Source organism: Alexandromys fortis, unplaced genomic scaffold (assembly GCF_014885135.2).
Source record: "Alexandromys fortis isolate MF-2015 unplaced genomic scaffold, M_Fortis_MF-2015_v1.1 scaffold_82, whole genome shotgun sequence".
Classification (NCBI taxonomy): domain Eukaryota; kingdom Metazoa; phylum Chordata; class Mammalia; order Rodentia; family Cricetidae; genus Alexandromys; species Alexandromys fortis.
In genome coordinates this window covers 1,655,922-1,667,925 of record NW_026067963.1, presented here as the reverse complement: position 1 = coordinate 1,667,925, position 12,004 = coordinate 1,655,922, and the positions used below count along the sequence as shown (strand labels likewise).

Below are 12,004 nucleotides of genomic sequence, written 5' to 3'. Positions count from 1 at the left end.
TAATGAAGAATTTGGAATAGATGTCAGAAAGTCAGGCTCTACATTTTTTGAAATGCAAATGTTAGTTGATCAAACAAATGCACTAACGGTTTTTTTGTTTGTGAATATGGAAAGCTGGAAAAGATAAATAGTAAAAAATGTGTATTTTGTTAAATATAATATTAGAAATCGGTTTTTAAATAAATACTTCAGTGTATCTTCATGTATGTTATGGTTGCTCTGCTCACAGTGTATGGAGAAGGAAATACCTTCTGGCATTGAAAATGTAACTGTAATACAGGTCTGATTTGACTTGATAGTCTACTGTTAAGAACTGAAAATAACTTTAATCCTTCTTTCTGAAAAATTGATGTTTGTTTGTCCTGATGTGGTCATTTTTGTTTATTGTCTCTTAGTTTTTAAGGTGGTAAATAAATCCTGTGGAAGTACAAGCATAGGTTCTCTTCCACTGCATTCTTTTTTTTTTTTTTAAATATTTATTTATTTATTATACAATATTCTGTGTGCATGCCCGAAGACCAGAAGAGGGCGCCAGACCTCTTTACAGATGGCTGTGAGCCACCATGTGGTTGCTGGGAATTGAACTCAGGACCTTTGGAAGAGCAGGCAACGCTCTTAACCACTGAGCCATCTCTCCAGCCCTTCCACTGCATTCTTAATGGGGTTTTTTTTTGAGAGCATTTAGGACAATTTTAACATGGCATGTTTATTTTTATGACTTCTCTTATTTGAGGAGATCAAGTGTCTTTGGGGTGGTATGGCCATAGATTGTTTTCTTGCCTGAAATGAAGAAGTTGGCACAAGAAACCAGATGCTTAGTGCTAGAGTTGCTTTGCAGGGTGCTCACCATACTCGGAGTCACAGAGAACGTGGACTCCAGTTAGGCTTATCTTGGTTTCCAGACCTGCCGTCTGGACAGATGCTCTGGAGCAGCCTTATGGCTACTGCTGCACTAGTAGTTTTTGTAGAAACAGAATTTCTTATGGTCACTGAGACGGCATTTGCTGCCAAGCCTGGTGCCAAGTGCAAAACTTGAACTAATGTGGTGGAAGAAAAGAATTTGATTTTCTCAGGTTGTCCTCTGACCTCCACATATGCCATGGCATGTGTGTATGCATACATGCACATACATATATAAATAAATCGAAAAGGGGCCTTTATACCAAGAATATAGTGGACATGTACAGTGTAGATGTTACAAGGTTTCCTCTCATCAGGTGAAGGGAGTGTGTAGTACGAATAATAAAAACCCAGAGACAGAAACAGGGGTTTAACATGAAGATCAGAGAAGCAGAGCAGTCAGTTACTAGAGAGACCTTTTACCTCTACCAAAGCTCAGACTGAAGGGGCGGTCCTCAGACTGCCTGGACTGCACTGCGTCTCCACCAAACCTCAGACTCCACACTCTAGTGAGTTCCTGTCTCTTCCCCTGTTTATATTCCTCTCTGCACCCAGACATATCACTCCTGTCTCCACTTCCCTAGTGCTGGGATTAAAGGTGTGTGACTCCCAAACACTGGGATTAAAGGGGTGAGCCAACATCACCTGGGTCTGTTTCTGGATCAATCTTGTGTAGCCCAGGGTGGCCTTGAACTCAAAGAGACCCATCTGCCTCTGTCTCCCGGGTCCTGGGATTAAAGGTGTGCACCACCACTACCTGACTTTTAGTGGCTTAGCTTTTCACTTTGGTCTTCAGGCAAGCTTTATTTATTAAAATACAAATAAAACATCACTACATAAGTGTGAGAGGAAATATTTTCCCCAAACCTCTGCCATGTGTACCTTTCTGCCTTCCTTCCACATGGCTATATATTGGTTTTGATTGAGTTAATATTCATCCTTATATTATTATGACTCATTGTCTTTTTATATTAAAGCACCTTTTCTTTTTGCTTTTAATGGCACTAATAATTATCTTGATTTCTTGTTTGCATAGTTTTCTGTGACCTGAATCTCAAGCTCAGGATGTCTGCCAGTTGTCTCAAGATTCTCCAGAAATTTTAGTTCCGTTAAGAATGCTCTTGATGTCATCTGTTGACAGTTCTTCAGAGTCTTCAGACATGCTTCTGTCTGCACTGGTGACCCTGATACCTATTGTATGACTCTGTCATATAATTTAATTTAATCCTGAGCACCCCTTTAGCCTTTCTTCTATATTGATTTTTTTTTATTTTCCTACTACCCATGGTTTTCTCATTCTTGATTTTAGTTTAGTGTTGTATACATCAAAATCTTAATGAGAAGTGGTATGTGGGATATCTGTATATACATACATATACACGCATACAAACGTACATACACACATACATACTTATACACACATACATATATACATACATATACACGCATACAAACGTACATACACACATACATACTTATACATACACATACACGCATACATACATATATCCTTGTTATGTCATGTCTCAGGGGGCCTTTATTTTTACCATCATATTTGATTGATAATTTGTTGGGTTTAGAAACAAAAGCATTGCTGTCAAGTGTCTGATCTTAACTGTCTGGAACTAGTTAAAATGCTTCATGTGCGTAATCCACTCCCTCTCAGTTTTGTAATCTATTCTCTGTCTCCAGTATCCTATCATTTTAATTTTATTCATTGAATTGGATACTAGGGATATTATTTAAAAAGATTTTAGTGGTAATTTATTTCCTTGATTTATCTCAGTTAAATCATCTCAGCTTGCCAGATGATTCTCTTAACTTGAAACATTTGTTGGTAATATTTGACACAAACTGGAAAGCACATAAAGGATGAATACACCAATTAGAGAATGTAGGTATTTAACTGCCGCTCAGGTAGAGGCACATTGCCGTCATTTGTCTGCGTAAAATACTCCGGAAGATACTGCCTCTTAGTAGTCTTTCCCCTTTCCCATGTGTTCCTAAGTAGTGGTTTAGCTTTGTCTTTTTACTCTTTAATGTAATGCCTTTATTTATTGAGACAGGCTCTCGCTATGTAGTCCTTTGTACGTGCTATATATAGAACTCCCTATGTAGACCAAACTGGCCTCAGAATCACAGATATCCACCTGCTTCTGCTGAGATTAAAGGCGTGTGACACTATGCCCAGCAATCTTGTCTTATCTTGAAACTTATCATATGTATTCTTTTAATCTAGTGTCTTTCATTAATTTTTTTTAGGATTAAACATTGCTTTATATAGTTTTCAGTATTATTGTATTTTTTGCTGAACTGTTTTATATGGTCTTTTGAGTAGTCTATGATAATCATGTTTTTGTTTTGAAGGAGTAAATTTATTAAGCATACAGAAGAATGCTTAGTACATACAGAGTAAAGGAATAAATCGCAAATGGTAGATAGTTATTCTTAGGTTTTTTATATTCTTTGTCTACATTTTGAAAGTTATCTTGTCAGTTGAATTACAGCAAGTTGTTTTGATTGAGATTTTATTAACTTTATGCGTTAGTTTGGGAAGAATTGATATACATATGCCTGATAATTCACAAAGCAGATACTATCATTAATTTGTTTCATCTTTAATTTCTCTCAGTGTAGTGTAGTTTTCTGAATAGGAGTCATGTTTTTGGTAAGATTTAGTACAAGGCACATTATTTTAAAAGTTATATTATCAGTGCTATTATTTAAAATTTTATTTTGTTGATGGTACGTAGAATTGACAGTTTGTTTTTTATGAATTCAGATAATTTATTTGTAAAGTAGTTTTGTCCTATGTGAGTATATTAGTCTGGAGTCCCAGAAAAACAGAACTAATCACAATATGTTTGTATGCACATTTTAAAAGAGATTTACTTTGAAGAAATTGGCTCCTAATTCTTTCTCAGTATATGTGTGTAGGCATGTGTATAGCAGCGAGAGGAGGACAGGAGGCGTCCTGGTCAAGCATTCTCCATCCTCTTCCCTTAGCTCAGAGCTAGGCTGTAACAGCAAGCCCCAGTGATCCTCCTGTCTCCACTTCCTGCTTTGCTGGGGTTATAAGATTTTTCTTTTCTTTTCTTTTTTTTTTTTATAAGATTTTTCTATGTGGGTGCTTGAGATTTGAACTCAGGCCTTTATGCTTGAGCAGCAACCTCTCTGAGCTATTGAGCCACCCCTCAGACCTACTTACTGATTCTTATACTTTCTTTTGTCTTCTTGCTTAAGCACTGGCTAGGACCTCTATATAATGTGGAGTGGAAATAATAGAAATTGTCCTTACCCTTTCTTTTTCTTTTCTTTTCCTTTCCCCCCCCCCAGTTTGGCCACCAACTCAGAATCTCTGACCTCTGCCTCCTGAGTGCTGGCCCCTCTTTTTTTTTTTTCCTTAAATTTTTTAAAGTTGAAAATAGATTTTTAGAAATATTTATTTGTTTGTTTATATACTATCCTGCCTGCATTTATGCCTGAGAGGGCACCAGATCTCATTACAGATGGTTGTGAACCATCATGTGGTTGCTGGGAACTGAACTCAGAACATCTGGAAGAGCAGCCAGTGCTTCTAACCTCTGAGCCATCTCTCCAGCCCCCCAAATAGATTTTTCCTATACAATATATTCTGGATTTCTCTCAGATCCTTCCCTCTCTTCCAAGTCTACAACTTTTTTTCTCTTTCATTAGATAACAAACAGGAATTTAAAACATAAATAAGATGAAATAAAATAAGAGAAAGTAAAGTCAAACAAGCATAAAAAAGAGCCAAAGAAGAATCAAAAGAAAGACATGTTCGTTCATCCATGCAGAAATCCCATAAAAACACAAAACTGGGCACCATAACATATGTGCAGAAGACCTGCGACTCTAGAAATAAAGTATCTGACAAAGCATTATGGGACAGTGAACCTCCAGAAATGTCACTGAGTTCGTTTTGTGTTGGCCATCTACTACTGTGCACGGGACCTGGCCTTATACCCAGTGAGACTCTGTTGGTAAAAACTAAGTTTTTCTTTGTGAGCAGTTATCTGTTAGAGATAGCTTCTAAGTTAGGAATGGAGGCAGTATGGATAAGGGCTCTAGGTAGAGAGCACCAACTCATGTTCAGTGTTGTGTGGTGTTGTCGTCATCAGGAGCATCATCTTACCTTCAGTTTGTGGGGAGCAACCTGCAGCCTTGCCTTGCCTTTCTCTTCATCTCGGAGGCAAACTTTTGCTAGTTTATCATTAATTAATGTAGTAATATTTTGTTTTTGATCTAACAAAGCTTTCCTGAAGATCAGAGTACAAAGTTAAGCCACTAGTTAGCCATAGAAGCCAGGCAGTGGTGGCACACACCTTTAATCCCAGCACTTGGGAGACAGGCAGATGGATCTCTATAAATTCAAGGCCATCCTGGGCTACACAAGATTAAATCTGTCTAAAAGAGAAACAGAGCTCACACAAAGGTGACCTCTGCCTTTAATCCCAACACCAGAGAGGTGGAGACAAGAGTGATATGGCTGGGCAGAGAGAGGAATATAAGGAGACAATATTCAGTCTGAAGATTCATAGAGTGAGCATTCAGTCAGGATTTGTGGAGGCAGGATCGCGCTTTTGGTCTGAGGTAGAGGGAAGAGCTAGTAGCTGGCTGTTCTGCTTCTCCAATCTTCAGCATTAACCCCTATATCTGAGTCTGAGTTTTTATTATTAAGACCAATTAGAATTTGTGCTGCAAACTATGATTTTACTATATAGTATTCTTATAGGTGTCTTTTCACAAATAAAAATTTTCCATTAAATTAAGGAAACACTTTGAAAAGTTTTATCATGAATGTGTGCTGGATTTGTTTTCAGATGCTTTTTCTACATCTTTTGGCATGGATACAAGTTTTCTGTTAATATGTTAACATGATGAATTATATTACTTGATTATTCCAGCATTAAACCAACTTTTGTTACTTAGGAGAAACTAAACTTGTTTGTGGTATTGCGTACCTGTGTGCTTGTGTGTGTGTGTGTGTGTGTAGTGGAATTTAACTGGCTGATATTTTATTTTGATTTTCTGAGTTTTTGGATGAAAATGGCATATGGAATATCATTTTTGTCTTTTGTTTTTATCTAAGCTAATCTTAAAATAGGTGTGTCAATCTTTTTCTGTTTACTGAGTAAGTTGTATTTCTTCTTTAAATGCTGAACAACTTGTCAGTGATGCCAACTATAGTGGACTGTAGTCTCGACAAACTTTAAAACCGGAAGTTATGAGATTTTGTGTTGTGTTCTTTTATGCTCTGGATATCAAACTGAGACCCTTGACTGTACCAGGCAAGCACTCTGTCAGTGAGCTAGAACCCCAAACCTAACAAAGTATGCTTTTGTTTTTATACACTACATGCAGTTATTGTCAGACCCAATGCAGGACATCTTTATAGCGCATGTGTAACCCAGGACTGACAGTACACCTCTGCAGATCCACTCTAGGCTACATGGGAATATTTAGCCTAAAAAATCTCTATGTATATGAATTCTGGATTCTAAAGTATATTAGAAATTAGTAATTATTTTGATTATGAAAATTTATTAAAAATCTTAGTTTTCACAAAGGTAGATTTTTATAGACAGTGTATATATTAGAAAAGATTAAAAACAACGATGAAGTAGCCATCTCAAGAAATCACCAGAGCTAAAATGCAGAATACAGATAAGACAGAAATAGAAAAAAGTCAGGAGTTGGTCCCTGACAAGGTTAGTAAAGTTAGTAGCTCTCTGAGATATTGCTCAAAAAAGAAGACACAAATATTAATGTAGGAGTGAAAGAAGAAGCTTCTCCGCCTATCCCACAGACTTAGAGGGTAGGAGAAGAAAAAATACATTGCTTGGGGAGCTGGAGAGATGGCTCAGCGGTTAAGAGCACTGACTGCTCTCCATAGGTCCTGAGTTCAATTCCCGGCAACCACATGGTAGCTCACAATCACCTATAATGAGATGTGGTGCTCTCTTCTGGTCTACAAGCAGGATACTGTATGTATGTATGTATGTATGTATAAATAAATAAATAAATCCTATAAAAAATACATTGTTTTATGCCTTGATAATTTTCAGGAGTGTTCTACTCTGTGTAAGGAAAAATTTCATGCTAAACTCTGATAACCAAATTATCTCATTCTGATTTCTTTGTGGAAAGGTTTTCCAGTTACTGAACCAGTTTTCAGAAATAGTTGTGAGGCTCTTTAAGGTTTCTGTTATGTTCCGTGTGTCGATAGTAGTGACATCCTTTTTAGTGCTTGGCATAAAGTGAGAGCACCGCTCAGTGCTTTTCAACAGCTGTTTGCAGTATTCAGGTGTAACGGTTACTGTGCTTCTTATATCCAGTCACACTGGATTATTAGGCTAAATTACCAGGTTCTAGCTTTAGAAAAAAAAAACTGTAAGAGCTCAAAGGAATTGTAACTGAGCAGTGACAGTTAGGGGCACGTGAATACTGAGCATGCCCTACTTCAGACTGTCTCTAGTCGGGGTTTTCAGAAGTATCTCTGTCTACTACTGGGACGCAGGACCTAGTTTTCACAATCTTCTAGTAGATATTTTAGGTAGATTAAAGATAGCTATGATTTCTCTTAAAATATTATGTATAATACTTTTATTAGCTTTTTGGGATCCTAGTCTGTTTGGACACACACCTTCCTAGGCCTGGATGGAGCAGGGAGGGCCTTGGACTTCCCACAGGGCAGGGTACCCTGCCCTCTCTTAGGACTGGAGGGGGAGGGGGGAGTGAAGGAGTAAGAGGGAAATGGGAGCAGGGGAGGAGGTGGAAATTTTGAATGGTATTATTTATAAAGCAAAATAAATGGTTAAGATAAAAAAAGAAACAAAAATATTTTAGGGAGTATGCTTTGTCATGTGGATGGGGATGTTTGAGTGATTGCATGAGTATGTATATTTTTGTGGGTGTATGTATTGGTGTGGGTGTGTCTGGGTGCATGTGTGTACATGTGGAAGCCAGAGGTGCAAGCCTTAGGCATCAATCCTCATCTTGCTTTTTGAGGCAGGATCTCTCTCTGGTCTGAAACTCACCAAGTAGACTAGGCTGATTGGCCAGCTCAAGTGACGTAGCCAGCGTCACCTACCCCGTGCTGTGATTACAGGCATGTACCATCACGCCCAGCTTTTACTCGATTATGGGGATGGATCTTAGTGTCTTATATATGCAAGATAAGCACTTGATTGACAGCTGTCTTCCCAGCCTTGAACACATTTTTTTAATAGTGGGAAGTGGAGGGTCCACTGACTTTTTATAGATTCTCAGAATTTAAAAATATTTAAAAAACAGTTAGGAAAAAGGAACACAGACCAACAAATAGTGTTTTATATTTAAATTTTTTTTAAAAAAATTTATGTGTATGGGTGTTTTGGCTTCATATATCTGTGCACCACATGCTTGCAGTGCCCATGGAGGTCAGATGAGGACATATGGGTCCCCTGAGTCTGGAGTTACAGGCAGTTGTGAGTGGCCATGCAGGTGCTGGGAATCTAACTGTTGTCTTCTGCTAGAGCGGCAGGGAGTCTTCATTGCTTAGCCATCTCTCAAGCTACCCTTACATTTTTAGCATTAAAAATATTTATGTTGGCATATGACCATTTTAGTAAAGTAGTGACTACATGTAGGATTCTCATTGAATTTGCTCCTTTTGTATTAATTTGCCAGTGCCTTAACTGAGAATTTCTCTTTTCAAGGTTCAGGAACAAGTGCATCCCACCCTCTCAGCTAATGAAGAGTCCCTTTATTATATTGAAGAACTGATTTTTCAGCTGCTTAATAAATTATGCATGGCTCAACCAAGGACTGTTCAAGATGTAGAGGTAAAAATTATGTCATTTCATAAAGAACCCATGAAATTAATTTCTGCATCTTTGTCATTCTAAATTTCTATGGAAACTAAAGCCACTGAAATTACATGTGATATATATGCTCAGTTCATTTTCAAGAAACATAAAGGAAAGTTGCTAGGTAGCAGTGGCACACACCTTTAATCCCAGCACTTGGGAGGCAGAGGCAGGCAGATCTTTGTGAGTTCAAAGCCAGCGTAGTCTACAAAGTGAGTTCTAGGCTAGCCAGGGCTACACAGAGAAACCCTGTCCCGAGCCCCTGTCCCCCCACAAAAAAAAAATTGAAAGAAAAAGTGTGTGGATAAATGGAGGGGAAAACAATGCAACTCGTCTCCTATGACAGACAAAAATTAACTAAAGAGATCATAACCTCACATATAACAATACATTAATGAAGTTTGTAGGAGAAAATGCTGAAAAATAGTATCATAGTTTGGAATTAAGCAAATACTGTTTTAGCAATGACTGAAAACACAGTGACTATTAAATATTAAAATTAAGAAAATAAAAAGGTATTTAACCAGGTTGCCGATAATCTCAACACTCACATGCCGGGAGCAGAGAATCCCTAATTTGAGGTTAGCCTGAACTTTACATACAAAATGTTACAAGTGACAGACTAGGGGAAAAAGACACCTATCTTTAATCCCAGTACTCAGGAGGCAGAGGTAGGCAGGTCTCTGTGAGTTACAGGACAGCCAGGGCTACAAAGAGAAACTCTGTCTCAAAAAACCAAACCAAAACAACAACAAAAAAGCCTATCTTCCTCTCCAGATTTGCAAAATTCTTGAATAGAAACTCAAAAAGAAAAATATTCTAATTGTCTAGAAGCACTCGAAAAATTGGTAAAGCTCAGAGGCCACCTGAAAAATAGAAATTCAAATCATAATGAACTTTAACAGCCACCAAAAGTAAAAAACTAAGAAAGGGGCTGGTTATACTACATACAGGCAAATATGAAAACTGCCTAGAATTTTATGTTACAAGTGTGAGTATAAATACTATAACAACTATGCAAAATTGTTTGGCAGTTTCTACCAAAGTTACTTCTATGTCTAACATATGACCCAGTAGCTGTACTCTTAGCTATGGAGAATAAAAGTACATCTTCATGGATGATACATACACAGCCAAGCAGTTTAATTTAAACAAGCAGTAATAGCTAAAGGTTACAAAGAGCTCAATTTTCTATCCATAATAAAGTGTGTGCATTGGCTACTTTTTCATACTTATCATCAGAATACCTGTGAGAGGATAGCTTAAAGGACGAAGGATTTATTTCAACTCACAGTTTCAGAGGGTTCAGTACATAACTGTTTGGGTCCTTGTGATGGAGCAGGTCATGGTGGTGGGATTGGAGCAGGGAGAAAGAAGTCTTCCCTGCTCACAGTAGACAGACAGAGTATGGGGTGACTGAGGAACCAGGGATAAGCTTCGAAAGTATAAGTCCAGTTTTTGACCTACTTTCTCCAGCTTGCCCTACTTTCTAGAGCTCACAGATCCTCCCAAAATAACAACAAGCATTCCAACACATGAGCCTATAAAGCATATTTCACGTTCAAACCATAACTTTCCCCCTGGCCCAAGGGCTCCTTGCCATCTCATAATACAAATGCTTCTTGTCTCTCCAGAGCTTCCAAGATTCTTAACAGTTCTAACATTGTTCGTAAGCTTAAATTCAAAGTTTCCAGTAAGATCAAAGCAATCTTAGTTGTGACCCTCAGTAAAATCAAAAAGAAAATTACTTCCAATATGCAGTGGTACAGGGCGAGCAGGCCCATTCCAAAGGGGGAAGAGGGGTGCAGAAAAGCATGGTAGGACCAGAGTAAGACTGAGCTGAGTACATGTCCGGCCTCCAGAGTGAGTTACACTCCTGTGGCCTTGCCATTTATAGCTGATGAGACTTTTTCTCTGAAGCCTACCTCAGTCTATATTCCACGTACCTGGTATCTTCAACATCCTGGTATCTCCATTGCAACTTAGACTTTCTTACAGCTTCACACATAGCCTTCCCAGGGGCCTCCTGCAGGAATCCTAACCCTATCACACATTGCTTACTTTGAAATCTGGGTGGAAGCCTATATGACCCTCATCACTCTTGTATTCTGCATGCCTGCAAAACCATGTGTACAAGACCATGGTCTGCCACAGGCTTGAGCTATAGCCAGGTTGTGTAAGGCCACAGCAGCAGCAGCCTCTGGGTGTCTGAGCAGCTGAAGCTGAAAAGCACTTTCCCAGATGACTGTGTAGGGCACCTGGTGGCTCAAAGCCAAGTCTTAAATGAGTGAAAACCACTCTACCCTGATCCTGCAGTGGGGAGCTTCTGGCCAGTTCCCTACATGCCTTTATGTCATCTTTCCCGTTACTCTGGTGCAAAGGACTTGGTTTCTTTTCTTTCTTTCTTTTTTATTAGATTTTTTTTTAAATACCAATCCAAGTTCCCACTCCCTCCCCTCCTCTCATTCCCGCTACACACCCTGCCATCCCACCCCCATCCAGTTCTCAGAGAGGGTAAGGCACATTGCCTTGTAGAAGGTCCAAGACCCTCCCTACTATATCTAGGCAGAGCAAAGTATTCATCCAAAGAGAATGGAATCCCAAAAAGCCAGTACATGCAGTAGGGATAAATCCTGGTGTCACTACTAGTGGCCCCTCAGTCTGCCCCAGCCATGCAACTGTCAACCCCATTCAGAGGAACTAGTTTGGTCCTATGCTTGTTCCTTCCCAGTCAGACTAGAATTCGTGAGCTCCCATTAGCTCAGGCAAACTGTTTCAGTGGGTGAACCCATCATGGTCTTGACCTTCTTGCTCATATTCTCATTCCTTCTACTCTTCAACTGGACTTTGGGAGCTCAGCCCAGTGCTCCCATGTGGGTCTCTGCCTCTGCCTCCATCAGTTGCTGGATGAAGGCTCTATGGTGATATTATGATAATCATCAGTCTGACTACAGGGCAAGTCAAGATCGGGGCCCCCTCTCCTCTATTGCCCAGAGTCCTAGGTGGGGTCATCCTTTGGATTCCTGGGAATTTCTCTAGAGACAGGTTTCTGCTAACCCTGTAATGGCTCCCTCAATCAAGATATCTCTCTCCTTGCTCTCATCTCTGTCCTTCCTCCATCTCAACCATCCCATTCCCTCAAGTTCTCCTCGTCCCTCCACCTCTCCTCTCCTCGCCTCCCCTCCCCTCCTCTCCTCTCCTCTCCCCTCCCCTCCCCTCCCCTCCTCTCCTCT

General features: G+C 39.3%; 1 protein-coding gene across 2 annotated transcripts in view; it reads left to right on the top strand.

The window, feature by feature from the left end:
- Window positions 1-12,004, top strand: part of Sos2 (SOS Ras/Rho guanine nucleotide exchange factor 2) — an 88,176-nt gene that overhangs the window by 16,214 nt on the left and 59,958 nt on the right. For both annotated transcript variants that reach the window (XM_050153682.1, XM_050153681.1), the window contains exon 2: window positions 8,622-8,747. In XM_050153682.1, coding sequence (XP_050009639.1) covers window positions 8,622-8,747 — 126 coding nt within the window. The remainder of the gene's footprint in view (window positions 1-8,621; window positions 8,748-12,004) is intronic.